The sequence below is a fragment of the Amia ocellicauda genome, chromosome 23 (genome assembly GCF_036373705.1).
Source record: "Amia ocellicauda isolate fAmiCal2 chromosome 23, fAmiCal2.hap1, whole genome shotgun sequence".
Lineage (NCBI taxonomy): Eukaryota > Metazoa > Chordata > Actinopteri > Amiiformes > Amiidae > Amia > Amia ocellicauda.
The window spans coordinates 8,790,450-8,805,347 of record NC_089872.1 but is presented as its reverse complement, the minus strand read 5'-3'; the positions used below and the strand labels follow the sequence as shown (position 1 = coordinate 8,805,347).

At 41.9% G+C, this 14,898-nt stretch overlaps 1 protein-coding gene across 5 annotated transcripts in view; it reads left to right on the top strand.

Annotated features, from left to right (window-relative positions):
- Positions 1 to 7,025: 7,025 nt before the first annotated feature.
- fam120b (family with sequence similarity 120 member B) overlaps positions 7,026 to 14,898 on the top strand; it is a 36,377-nt gene continuing 28,504 nt past the window's right edge. For 2 of the 5 annotated variants that reach the window (XM_066696719.1, XM_066696716.1), the window contains exons 1-7: positions 7,028 to 7,175; positions 7,268 to 7,343; positions 8,214 to 9,238; positions 9,832 to 10,012; positions 10,159 to 10,260; positions 13,599 to 13,771; positions 13,969 to 14,061. In XM_066696719.1, the coding sequence (XP_066552816.1) occupies positions 8,222 to 9,238; positions 9,832 to 10,012; positions 10,159 to 10,260; positions 13,599 to 13,771; positions 13,969 to 14,061 (1,566 nt within the window). In that variant the 5' untranslated portion in view covers positions 7,028 to 7,175; positions 7,268 to 7,343; positions 8,214 to 8,221. Of the gene's footprint in view, positions 7,188 to 7,267; positions 7,344 to 8,213; positions 9,239 to 9,831; positions 10,013 to 10,158; positions 10,261 to 13,598; positions 13,772 to 13,968; positions 14,062 to 14,898 lie in introns of all 5 variants that reach the window. The other 3 variants (XM_066696720.1, XM_066696718.1, XM_066696717.1) reach the window with 3 other exon arrangements.

Below are 14,898 nucleotides of genomic sequence, written 5' to 3'. Positions count from 1 at the left end.
GGTAATGAGATGCAAATGAGCCAACCCCCCCCCCCCCACCACCACCACCACCCCCCCCACCCCCAATCTGGCCAGAGCTGTCACAAAGGGCCACTTTTCAAAAACCCCCCTCTCAAAAGATCGCCAAATGGTCACTGAGCTGTAAAATGTGCAACCCTCCACCACGGCACAAAACAAAAACACACTCATTTACATTCCTGCAAATTTTTAACCGTAAGCATCCATCGCATCCTTTCATGATACAAACTCTCAAATTGCAACACACTCCACTAAGAAAAATAACATCACTCGTATCCTGTTACCAGTGTGTACGATCCCGTTACTTTTGCAGACAGGTTTTGGGGGTTTTAAATGTGGGGATGGATACAGATCTATGAACCTAATGATACAGTTTGAAGTTACTAAACTAAAATGTATATTTACTTTATTTCCTTTGCCTCTCCATTTCACTTTTTTTAAACTTTATTTTTGTTTGCGTCTTTGTTTTGTAATATTTATATTAATTCTAGAATGTATCATATATATATATATATATATATATATATACATCAAAATAATAGGACTTTTAAAGGGTGGGGGCAGGGTACAAAATAATATATAAGAGCAAACTTCAACTAAAATAAAGAAAAATTAAAAGTGACATGGTTATCACAGTTGGAGGTAGCTCCCTTTTATTAGGTAAATGATGTGCCATCTTCAACAGTTGGAATTATTCAGAACCTAAATGCAAACTCTATACCATGTACAGCATCTTTAAAAAAAAATAAGGGACTTGTACAGCAAGTGAACTTCTTTCAATAATAATAATAAGCAAACAAAAAACGACAAAACACTGTTGCTGAACATGCACACAACACTGATTCATCCCAGGGAATCAAATCGGGGCATGCATACATGATTCACCAATATCAAAAACAGTTTGCCGTCTAAGGATGAATCTGATCCTTATTCTACACCTGTTTTGGAAAACTTCATGTGGACGCACTGACTGACAAGAGTGCTTTTTTTTTTTTTTTTAAATGGGTACAACTTTATCAGAGTTTTGGAAACTTTGCTTTTGTACCCAGGGGTGGGGACTTTTCAGAACTATGTAAAAGTTTTGTTAAGTTTGTATAAGTATAGATTTTCCCCCCTTACACCCTTAAGCTGGGTTAAAAAAAAAAAAAAGAGGAAAAAAAAAGTGGGCTGGTGTGTGTCGTTCGCGTGGCTGTCATTAAGACACTTTGTTATTGTGTAGGGGAAGAATAAGTTTGTTCTTTGTGCCATCAGCTGTATGGTAATGCGGGCAGCACCTGCTCCCTCTACAATATAACCGAGAGAAAGAGCTCCCCTCGGCGCACGCTGGAGTCTCTACAACAATGTCCACAACTTTCAAAAAAAAAGAAGGGAAGAAAAAAAGTAGCCCTTCAAGCCAAAAAAAAAAAAGAAGAAAAAAAATACCGCACCAACCGTCACCTCATTATTTCCACCATCACACACTGGAGCATTTGTTTATGTTTTTTTTTCTTCCTCTTTCCCCCCCCCCCCCCACCTCCTATTAGAAACTCACTCGACTCTCTTTCCCTAACAGACCAAACACTATATGAAACTTTAATTAAAGTAGATGACTTTGGTCGCTTCGGATTTGGATTCCGATTTATACCAAGTGATTTGTTGTGTGTGTGTGTGTGTGTGTGTGTGGGGGGGGGGGGGGGGGTCTTAATTAGGACGTTAATTGAAACGGGATTTTAATTTTGCAGAATGGGAGCCGTCTTTGAAAGTTTGCAGAGTTGCATAACAAAGAGTGTGTGTGTGTGTGTGGGGGGGGGGGGGGGGGGAATCCCTTCACTCCTCACTCCTCACTGTAGGTATTTTGCACTCTGTTCAGGGGGTTTGTTATGAATCCTGGATTTGCGCTAAACGTGCCTTGGGCTTTTCCTACGCCATCAATAGTGTGTCTGGTGACTGGTCACTTTTTAAATGATGTAATCAGTCTGCTTAGACGCAATTTGGGGATACATACGCATGTCGGTGTTAGTGGGCTCTGGAATAATTAGCTTTGGGGTGCTAGCAGATTGTATCAAAGAAGAAGGGCGCATTTGCATGTGTGGGGATAAAAATGCTATTTTCAGATGCTGCAAATCTTGACAGTCCCTTTGACAGGGATAGTGGTTGGTGTTTATTTGTGCGTCACTCAATATAAGCTCCAGAGTAATACATCTAGCCTTTCACAATGTGACGCACTTTCCCACAGGTTATGATGCATTTGTAAATCCCAGTTCAGGCTACCTCATGAGGTTGCACACTTTCAAGGAGCCACCAAACACCCCTCACATGCACCTTGATCATGTTCAACTTGCTTAATAATGCTGTCCGTTGGGTTGCTGGTTAACACGTCTGTTAAAACGGTGCGCACACACACACACACACACACACACACACACACACACACACACACACACACAAAAAGGAGTTACACGCGTAGGAGCTTATACTTCTGAAACGGTGCCCCAGTGCTCCCCTCGCCGCAGCCCATCGGGCATTTATTAAATTGACGTGGCGCAGATTTCTCGATTACTGCAGCAAAGCGTAACTGAAAGGCCCGGAGAAATCCTCCCCAGCTCTGCCCAGTGCACTTATTCTTTTCAAACTTAATTTATGCCACGCGATTCTGTCTTGGTTAAATCAGGCAGAAAGCCCCTTTTTCTTACTCTCTCCTGCTTTCAGAAGGTGGACTATGGGGAGACTGTTTAACTTAAGTGTTTCTATAGGGGGCTGTTGTAGTTTAACTCCTGCCCACCAGTAGCTGGAAGGAACAAAGGAGGGACTCGAGGTCTGACTATTCATCTTTTCTTTGCGCTTTAATTTTCATTGATTTTGAATACAAGGGGGAGCCCTGGGGGATTCTATCTGAAGGGGGCGACACGCCTTTGGACGCGATCAGCCCCCTAGCCAACCATCTGCTCCTAACCAAATGGCGTTTTTTCACTTCCAACTGCATGTCTCTATACTGCTCCACTTACATATTGCACACCCTTCACCCAAATTGGACTGGAAGCATGTTAAAGGACCTGCAACGGTATGGCCGCCGCCATATGGTTAGGGAAGCTACAACTTGGAGCATAAAGTGGCACCTTTGCGCTGGTGGGAACATCAAACAGACCAACAAGGATGGCAATTCGAATAATAATAATAATAATAATAATAATAATAATAATAATAATCATATATTTATTTCTAACAAACTATGCCATCATTGATATATGGTCTAATTAATGCACACCAACTACAAATAGTTTGTCTAGTAATAGTAATAATGACGTATTATTTGACTTAATAAATTGCACCATATATTAAATTGCTGATTAAACCTGTGCAAATCCTAAAACCCCTTACTTCAGTGTTTCAGGATCTACACCACCTCTGCCAAACGCCGGCCGCACTCATCCAAGTGAGTTACAATGGCGCAATGACCAGATAAAGCCCCCATCATACTTTACTCTTTGTCCACAGTTTCTGAAACCACCCTTATTGTTGAGGTGATAGTGTGTCAGTGGAAAATGTGATACACAGTGTCTCATCTCTAACTTGGGACAGGGGGACCCAGGGGGGTGTGCGTCTGTCGGTCGTCCCTTGCGCAAATGGTATTGCGCAAATGGAAATAAATAAATATCCACGCATAGACCGACGGGGGAAATAAAGGGGTGCGTGTGTGTGAGTGTGGAAGGATGGAGTGGGGGGGGTCTCTTTAGGAAGAGCTTCAGTTTTAATGCTGAGTTCAGTGCAAGGACCAGCGTGTTTTTTGTGTGCATTTATTTTGATTGTGAGAAGATAAAGGCGTCCCCCCCCCTCTCTCTCTCCTCCTCCTCCTCCTCCTCTCCCCGTGGTCCTGTGTGATCTGCAATGGCATGTGCTGATTACAATGAGAAAGGCTCAGTCGCGTGGCTCGGCTGGCACACACAGAGGGCAGATGACGGATATGCAGCTCCATATCTTCCCCCCTTTCACAAAAAAAAAAAAAAAAAACCTATCGCAAATCATCTGCTCCCGTTCTGTCCCTTCCCTCATTTTCATAAGAAAGCCCGTGTGTTTACCTGTGATTCTGGGACCGCGGAGGCATGTCTATTGTCTCCAGATCAGATTACTGCAGCCAGCTGCTCCCGGGACGCAAGGACCAATCTGGAAGTGGCCGGATTCTTGTTGGGGTTTGTTGCTGGGGTCATGTGGGGAGGGGGGGGGGAGTTTGGGCAATGAGTGTGTGTGTGTGTGTGTGTGTGTGTTGGGGGGTGGGGGATGTTGGGATAGTTTTGAATGATTTTTTTTTTTTTTTTGGGGGGGGGGGTGGGTTGAGGACAGTCGCGTGCCGATGTCTGCCAAAGAACATCTGCCCGTTTCCCCAGGGCAATTTGAGCCCATGTGATTGTGCATGGGCTTACACATGCCCCGAGGGCTATAGGAGGAAGAAGAGGGAGAAGAAAACAAGGGGAGAAAGGAAAACAATGGCCTGCACGTCTTCAAACCAACAGATTGCCATCGACATCAGGCGCAAGTCCAGTTCAATAGAGGAGATTCTGAATTATCCCCTCTCCAGCCAGGCATGAATGGGGAAAGGTTATCTGGGCGTTAGTTTATTTTAATGGTCGCTTATTGACAAAAAATCCAACACAAGTTTGGACAGTGCTACAACAAGCTCTTGGGGATAAAACACTTTAAAATTGGAACGTCCCCCCCACGCATTTTAAGTCATTTATTGACCGGGGAAATTAAGAAAAGAAACAGACGTCAATTCTTATGCACATTTTCAGGGCCTATTTTATATTCTCCCAATGGTCTAGTGCGTTTCCCCTCACTAAATTAATATTGTTTGCGTAAGACCTTATATGTCTGCTTAAAAGCATGATAACTGATATTTTGGAATAAACATTTAATTAATTTTCATTTAGGTACCTAATTTCATTAGGTAATTAGGAAAGTGAGTTTAGAGGGTGGTGGGATTTGTCCCTATTACATATTCGTTAAATTCTCATTTCAGTTATTGGAATATCACAGTATAATAGTGTTTTGATTTAATTTTATCCCGTTTTATTCACTTCTAGCCTATTGTACACATTGGTTTCCAGTAAGCCCTAATCGCACACATAAATAAGACCCCATATTTGTTGCCAATCTGTATTTTCAAGTTGAACTGTTAGAAAACACACAAACAATACCTTCCAATGTACTTACCGCAAAATACTTCTGAACACATATTAAACCTAGGTTGTTAGTTATTTGTATGCATGTTATAAACAGTATGCGAGCCAAGAAGATGCACCACATACATCACATTATGAATTTTAGTATGCGATATCAGAGCATTTTTTAATTCACTGCACTTGCCCTATGAGGAATAATCTGGCGTATTAGATGGAAAGATATTAGAACAGTTTTGCAGGTTTGATGCTAAAATGCCTTTAGTTATCCCGTCCTTTTAATGAGGCCACCCCGATTCCTGAGCAATGCAATCTGGATTACCGCAAAACGCCAGGCTTGTGAATGGAGGATTTAAACGGGGCGGTTCCCCTTTACAATTGCTTTCCATCTTTCTGTGAGCATCTGCCTAGAAGAGAACAGATGTAGGCACCTGCGGTGACAGGGTGCATATGCTCCATCCCATTCACACTCTCCAAGACACGACCACAATAGAGGCGCTTTGTGTGCACACAGTAACCAAATATATTAATCTTCCCTCCCGGGGGAGGATATGGCCTGTTATTTCATTTCTCACCAGTAAAAACATCTGACTAACTCCACAATTGGCTGTATCACTGTCCATGTTCCTGCATAGGTGTGAAGTATAACTAGGAGTGTGCATACAAGAACATAATAATAATAATAATAATAATAATAATAATAATAATAATAGGTTTAGCAATCAAAAATAAAATATTAACTTATTCTAAAGAAAGAAGTAATCTTTATGCATTGTGACTATAACACATTTGAACACTATTAATGTATGTGCCAACATAGACACAAAACACAATTTGAAAGCAAGTCACATAATTCAGTTTAAGATACAAAGTTTAGCCAAAAAAGAACAACAACCAAAACACAAACCAGAAGAACCTATTTTTCTGCGATCGCTTGTGCTGGTTTGTTTCTTTGAAGTATAGATACAACTAAGGTTAAAATAAGTTAGCCTGATGCAAGGTAGTTCAGTTGAAGGCGCCTCATCTATAAACAGTTGCCTGCATTTTGTCAAAGCGCTAAGCTATATATTATGAAACTGCAGAGCCTGAAATTTATCGCGACCATGTTGTGTATATTGTCCTTTTATTGTTGACTTTGTGTCTGCTTTGTTGTCGTCAACAAAGTGCTATCAGTCCCATTGTCCCACTGCAATTCCCACACAAATCAGTGAAAGAGGGCCGAGACAGAGACACTTTATGCACAGACTCGCATACATAGCTGCTGTGCATTAAGCAGACCATGTTGCCTATATAGTATCAGTGATATTGTTATTATTATTAGAGTTGTCTAATTAATACAACATTGGATTATTAAGGCAAATGAGAGCCTGAAATGCAAGAAACGGTAGACAAAGCGATCGAGTCTTAGTATTGTTTATAATAATAATTACAATTATAATAATATGCTGTAGGCTAGGAATATATTCAGTTTAAATTCAGAATGTTTCAGCAGAATGATTTTAATAAAAAATCTAAAAGGTTGTCAGGAATTAGTGACTTAATATCGAAGAGGCTCATTAGAGGACATTATAAAGTTATTAAACACAAATGCGCAGATGCATTTAATAAACCAACACCTAAGACATACTAACCATACTACCCTAGCCACCTAATTCCGCAGTGTCATTGGCATAACAGTGAGCAGCTCCCAGCAGTACTGTGCAATGTTTTGCAAACTACTTTTGTAACTGTATCTGACATTGATGTGTTTTTGATTTTGATTTGATTTGGTTGTGTTTGTTTTAATTGATACTTTCTGTTCCATTTATAGCCACTGGGTGACGCAAGGAAGTCTCTGGGAAACCGGAAGCGGATGCATCTTAAAAAGCACTGGGGAGGCGGCGGGGACGGAGTAACGACGGGACATCTCTCCTGTCCTTGTGCAGCTGCTTGGTTTTTCCCGTATGGAGAGCGATATGACAGCATTGCACCAGTATCCATGCATTGACTGTGCATCTCGATTTTGTAAGGAACAACGTATGTGTGGCAGTCAAGGTAACCAGTTGCCACTTTTTTTTTTTTTTTTTTTTTTAATGTATTGTCATTTCTACTTCCAGCACCCGTGAGTGAGCGCCCTTTAAAACGCGAGCAATCATTGCAGCCCCTTTCCCTCTCCCCCCCCACCCCCAAAAAGTAAGTAAACGATCATATTCACACTATCTCAAAATACTGTTTTATCTGCTTGCACTGCTGAAGTCCAGAGTCATGTGATGGAGGTGTGTTTTTTTTAAGGAGTCGACGTGTGAGAGTTGCTGTCGTGTGAAACAAGAAGTGGCCCCCATCTCACCCAGTTCATATTGACTGTACTCTCCCTAAACTAATAGTAAAGCCTTAATTGCTTACAAATGCATGAGGTGAAAACATGTTTCCGTCCATTCTGCACTTATTGCTCTCCACAGCAAACTGAAAGTATTTGGGTTTTGTATTATAACCTCTGCAGTATATATTCCCTGTGTTTGTTGTAGATACAGATCAATTACGGACCTTGGTGGACAGGTGTGGATACAGGCAAAAGGTGGCTTAATAATGTGCCTGTATAAAAAGAAAAAAAAGCAACCCCCCCTGTCATCAATGTTTGTTTATTTTTGCAAAATTAACATGAGAAATCACACTATTACTCGTGTATCTTTCTGAGAACTAATCTTATCAATGATTACGTGTATTTGTTTGTGTGAAATCTGCGGCAGGTGGAGCCCCTATCACTGTTGCTATGTTTGGGGCCCACAGGACATTCCTTTACTCACAAAACTGTCATAGGCCCATTCGGTCATGTTTCTACTTGGCAATGGAAACAAAACAATAACACTTCCTTGCAGAGTGGAGTGCCTGGCAGTAGTAATCTTTAATATTTTAATTAACTTGACACTTAAAATATGACAGCAGAACTTTATCTTCCTGATGGTGGAGGGTGAATGTTGGGGCCAGCCTTGTTGGACAGGTTTCTTGGAGCCAGCCAATGAGTCACAGCTGTTTTTTGTTTTGTTTTGTGTTATTGATTTGCAGTCCCAGAGATGGGGGTGAAGGGCTTACAGGGTTTTGTGGACAACGTGTGTCCCGGAGTATGTGTAAAGGTGAACCTACGGGAGATGGCCAACAGGTGTAGGCAAGACCAGCCAGGCTGTACACCCACTCTGGTTGTGGATGGGATGGCGTGCCTGAGACACTGGTATACGTGTGAGGCGTGGGTCCACGGTGGCCAGTGGCAGGAGTACTTACACTGTCTGGAGACGTTCATTCGAGCTTTCAAGGAGGCTAGGATCCAACTGGTGTTCTTCTTTGACGGCACGGTGGAGGAGGAGAAGAGAGCGGAGTGGGTGAAACGCCGACTGAGGAACAACAAGGAGATCCAAGGTATTTTCAAGCACATTAAAGCCAATGGGCAGCAGCCAGGGCGAGCGATGTTCTACCTGCCGTCTGGCCTGGCTACCTTCTCCCTATTCGCCTTGAAGACCTTGGGAGTGGAGACCTGGTGCTCTGTACGTGAGGCGGATTACGAAATCGCTCGTTACGCCCTCCTTCACAAATGTATGGGCATCCTTGGCCAAGACACAGATTTCCTCATTTTTGACACTGTCCCATACCTCTCCATCAGCCAGCTCAAGCTAGACAGAATGGTCACTCTCCTGTTCTCCAGGGAAAATCTGTGCCACTCCCTGCAGCTCTACACAAGCGACCTGCCCCTCTTGGCCTGCATGCTCGGCAATGACATTGTGCCAGAGAACCGGCTGGCGTCACTGCGAAACGCCTGTGTGGCCGAGTATCAGCAAAGGCACTCTGCAAGTCCAGCGCAGAGACACAAAGTGTACGCTGTGGCAGACTACATTGCTAGGAACCGTAGTTCCACAGACGGGCTCAAAGGCATCGCCCGGCTGCCATTGTCTGAGCCAGACCGGGCTGTGCTGGAGAAAGGAGTGCGGATGTATCTCCTTCCTGACCAGCAGTCCCCATGGGTGGAAAGTACAAGTAAACCCCCTTCCCCTGTCTCCATGGGAGGTCTGGAAAGATACTGCAGTAATAATATTCTGAAGGTAATTTTACAGAAAAAAAGCACATCATTGTTAAAGGAATTTAATATAAATGTAAAAATAACAGAAATATGGGCAATGGACACCCATGGTGCCTGTCACTGCTTTAGGATTTGTCTTTCACCTAAATGCATATGCATGGCATCCATATTTGTGATCCAACTGCACACCCAATTCATTAATTGAAAATTTAATTTAACTTGTAAATAGCTTCATTCGACTTTTAAAATGGTTCAACTTACCAAATGTTGGAGAATACGGGTATCTTATATACTTTAGTATACTTTAACCTGACATCTCCAAAAGTTTAACATTATTAATAAGCTCTAATGAGACCAATTATAAGTTCATTTAAGGAATTGACATCTGTGTTGGAACAAAGGATCAGGATTGGGAACCACTGCTTTAACAGATGCAACTGGATTTGAGAAAAAACATAAGGAAGAAAAACAAAATGAACAGTACAAAGCAGAATGTGAATTTAAATTTAGATTTATTTATCCATACCCCTCCAAACGCAATAAACCAGTACAGGGTTGTTTAGGATAGTTGGTTGTTGTTGTTTTGTATTCTATGTTTTTTAGTTTCTTTTGTAGGCTGCTGAAGAAAGACACAGAAGAGCCGAGTGTTTTATGGTCTTCAATGTTCTGTGTGCTGGCATCGTTGAGTGCAGCAACACATTTGAAGATGAAGAGGACAGTGAGCTTCCTGGACAGGCAATCATATACAGAGCTGCCAGAGAGCGTTTGTACGGCCTTCTGCTGCCAACAAAGACGGGTAAGCATTTTAATAAATGTATGTGGCCATGGAACCACCAACTAACTGTTTTTCAGATCTAATTTTTCCATTTTATAAGTGTCCAGTATGTTGTTTGCCTGCCTATGATACCAGTTTCTTAATTACCTGTCCCTCTGTCCCCACAGATGGCATAGACGCAGCCCCTAAAGTCAAGGAATACTTTGTCTATTATGGAAACTCTCTTCAACAACCAGACCTTGTTACTCCAGTTCCCCCGAACCTGCCAGGTAAGGGTTTAAACAAATATATTTTGGTGACCACATTAAAATAATAATAATAAATAACTTGAATATCAGTATACTCATTTGTTTGCCTATATCTCGTTTTGCTTGTGCATTTTGTCGGTGCTTTTACAGAATAATTTGTCAACAGTCGATACCGATATGTCTGAAAGAGAGCGCATTGTGGAATAGTTGTATTACTATATAGGGTAGTCCAAAAAGGTCTAAAAAACAAAATTTTAACCTGGAAAAAAGCTGATTGCTGACGTCATCCTCACTGTATTGCATCCATATTTGTGATTTAATTTGTGGTCCTATTCTGATTATTTAATCAAGCAGCCAGTCACATATAGAACAATTGAAACGGCAAAGTCTGCAACATGCAGGTAATGGCATGTCTTCTGACGTTGCATCAGAACGTCTGATTTGGAGCAGTTTGTTTCCCAGCATGCCTTAGAAAGGGTCTAAGTAAGAGATACGGAATGCTAGAGTAAAATGGAATATGTAGTCCAATGAGAATGGTGGCACAATTTTGGCGGCAAGAGAAGAGTTGTAACTGAAGATTCCTATTCTTCATGTAAACACACTGGTCAGGAGTGACTTGCTGTGGAAAAGATTATTGCGGTCACATTTCCAGCAGCGTCGGAAGGGCTAAGTGTGTTTTTTCAGCACCCGACAAAGAATGCAGACAGAGAGAGTGCTGAAATGTGAAGTCAAGAACCTGCCACCTGATCAGATGCAAAGAAAGCCCACCAAGATAATGAAGAAGGAGAAAAAAACGATCTCCTTACATAAAGACATCATTAGGTTTGGAGAGCTAATGAGGCAATTCAAATGTTGGCCGGTTTGCTACGGCTTTAGCGTTCACTAGCAGGTGACACTTTTGGAGTAGATGCTATTAATTTATATCACATCAATATATTTATTATGTTCGCTTAGATCTTATATTGAGCTTTAAACTGTGATACCATAGTTAAAGCAAAAAGACTTGGAAAGTCAGGTGGAAAGATTCCCCAAGAAGCCTCCAATGATGTGGGCCATATTTGGATATCTTTTTCTTATCTGATTGTCCTTAAACACTTTGAACAGGCGCTTAGGACTGAAATAGGAATGGTATCAGGTTGCTAAGAAAAGATGGGGGTTATCAGTTCAAATTAGTACAGACACAGGAAACAAAGTATTAAATCTATGTTGCTTAATAGCTGACTTTTTGAAGAGAGAAACAAGAGGTTGGATCTCCTGACTTAGGCCAAACCAGTTTCAGAACTGAACAGCGGCATTTTAAACTACCTAATCATTTTGATATATTCCAGCCCTTTGTCTTTTGAAGTGACCCATGTAAGTAAAATCAGTGCTTATGTTTATTTGAATACTGTAACTTATCACTTGCCTTCTCACTCCTGAATTATCCTCATTTTAAGACCATCATCATCTGAATTCAGACTGTTTTAGTCAGCTGGTTTTAGTCATGAGTAAATCATTTACCAGCTTTAAAATCAGGGAAACAATTCAACAGTTGGGATAACATGTTGGTTCAAGGCTGTTAATTGTGCGTGACATACACACTAGGTTAAATGAGTTTAAACGTGTACAGTGGGGGAAAAAAGTATTTGATCCCCTGCTGATTTTGTACGTTTGCCCACTGACAAAGAAATGATCAGTCTATCATTTTAATGGTAGGTGTATTTTAGCCGTGAGAGACAGAATAACAACAAAAAAAATCCAGTAAAATGCATTTCAAAAAAGTTATTAATTGATTTGCATGTTAATGAGTGAAATAAGTATTTGACCCCTTCGACTTAGTACTTGGTGGCAAAACCCTTGTTGGCAATCACAGAGGTCAGACGTTTCTTGTAGTTGGCCACCAGGTTTGCACACATCTCAGGAGGGATTTTGTCCCACTCCTCTTTGCAGATCCTCTCCAAGTCATTAAGGTTTCGAGGCTGACATTTGGCAACTCGAACCTTCAGTTCCCTCCACAGATTTTCTATGGGATTAAGATCTGGAGACTGGCTAGGCCACTCCAGGACCTTAATGTGCTTCTTCTTGAGCCACTCCTTTGTTGCCTTGGCTGTGTGTTTTGGGTCATTGTCATGCTGGAATACCCATCCACGACCCATTTTCAATGCCCTGGCTGAGGGAAGGAGGTTCTCACCCAAGATTTGACGGTACATGGCCCTGTCCATCGTCCCTTTGATGCGGTGCAGTTGTCCTGTCCCCTTAGCAGAAAAACACCCCCAAAGCATAATGTTTCCACCTCCATGTTTGACGGTGGGGATGGTGTTCTTGGGGTCATTCCTCCTCCTCCAAACACGGTGAGTTGAGTGGATGCCAAAGAGCTTGATTTTGGTCTCATCTGACCACAACACTTTCACCCAGTCCTCCTCTGAATCATTCAGATGTTCATTGGCAAACTTCAGACGGGCCTGTACATGTGCTTTCTTGAGCAGGGGGACCTTGCGGGCGCTGCAGGATTTCAGTCCTTCACGGCGTAGTGTGTTACCAATTGTTTTCTTGGTGACTATGGTCCCAGCTGCCTTGAGATCATTAACAAGATCCTCCCGTGTAGTTCTGGGCTGATTCCTCACCGTTCTCATGATCATTGAAACTCCACGAGGTTAGATCTTGCATGGAGCCCCAGACCGAGGGAGACTGACAGTTATTTTGTGTTTCTTCCATTTGCGAATAATCGCACCAACTGTTGCCACCTTCTCACGAAGCTGCTTGGCGATGGTCTTGTAGCCCATTCCAGCCTTGTGTAGGTCTACAATCTTGTCCCTGACATCCTTGGACAGCTCTTTGGTCTTGGCCATGGTGGAGAGTTTGGAATCTGATTGATTGCTTCTGTGGACAGGTGTCTTTTATACAGGTAACGAGCTGAGATTAGGAGCACTCCCTTTAAGAGAGTGCTCCTAATCTCAGCTCGTTACCTGTATAAAAGACACCTGGGAGCCAGAAATCTTGCAGATTGATAGGGGATCAAATACTTATTTCCCTCATTAACATGCAAATTAATGTATAACTTTTTTTAAATGCATTTTTCTGGATTTTTTTTTGTTATTCTGTCTCTCACTGTTAAAATACACCTACCATTAAAATTATAGACTGATCATTTCTTTGTCAGTGGGCAAACGTACAAAATCAGAAGGGGATCAAATACTTTTTTCCCTCACTGTAATAGAATGTACTCAAAATAAAATGGGTTCATGCACACAATTTGTACTATTCATTAGACATTTCTCTCCGAGCAAACGCAGTACAGCGGAACAAACCGCTCGAGAGCAGTGGCGAGCAGTGATAGTCCATTACTCTGTAACACCTTTGTTTTGTCTTCTTCCATAAAGGAGGGACACCTGCCTTGGACATTCTGTGGTTCAGTCAAAACCCAGAAGTGAAAACTCTCCGCTTTTCCACATTCCTGGCTGTCTTTGACCTGCAGGACGTAGCAGAGGATCTTGGGAGATTAAACCCTCCACTGATAGCCCTTAGTTGCCTTCTTATTTACATCGCCTTACAGGTGGGAAGATACCCTCGTCATCACTTATCACTTATCATATAATCACCTCTTTAGAAAGGTGTTTCGTTCTGCCAACATCTCTCTTATTGCTCTTGTCACGGTTTGTGCCCCAAAGTCTTTCATTTTGTCAAAGTCTTCAGCTTGATAGATCCCTATTATGTTAGATTCTGCACTAAACTATGTATATTCTGTTTCAGGAAAGCAGCCTTTGCTTGGAAGACGTAGATGCCTACATAAGTACAGCCCTCTGTGTCCCTCTCAAGACTTATGGAGAGCTAGCTTGCATTGAGGTAGGACAGGCCGAATCTCAGTGTCCTGGTTTGTTTTCATCTTCTGTGTTGCTTTTTGCAAAATTACATGCTTTAAAATAATATACTTTGTGTTGCGTCTATCTCTATCAGCTGTTCAACTGGCATAATTAAAAAGACATTGTAGTCTAAACCCACGAGAAAGACCTAAGATTTTTATCCAAACAATGTGGGGAAGCAATAAAAAAGGCAAACAGAATGCTAGGGTATATTGTCAAAAGTGTAGAATTGAGAACAAGGGCAGTGATGTTCAGACTGTACAATGCACTAGTTAGAGCTCATCTGGATACTGTGGACAGTTCTGGGCTCCACACTGCAAGAAAGATATCGCTGCTCTAGAGGCAGTTCAGAGGAGAGCAACCAGACTTATTCCAGGTCTGAAGGGAACGTCCTACTGAGAGACTGAGGGAACTGAACCTTTTCACCCTGGAACAGAGGAGACTACGTGGGGACTTGATCCAAGTCTTCAAAATCATGAAAGGCATTGAGCACATCAAACCAGAGGAGCTTTTCAAGATCAGCAGGGACACACGCACCCAGGGACACAAATGGAAATTGGGCTTCAAGGCATTCAAGATGGGAGACACTTTTGGGAATATTCAAAAATAGACTGTAAGTGATCCTTGTATCACTTAGTTATTACTGGCCATCAAATGAACATGATGGGTCAAATGGCCTCCTCTCGATTGTACATTTTCTTATGTTTAGTTCTTATTTTCTTTGGCCTCAACAGTTGGACGGTGTGGGCCCCAACAAGACAAAACCCAATGCAAATGTAGTATATTTCAATATACTATACCTCGCATTAGGGCTTATAAA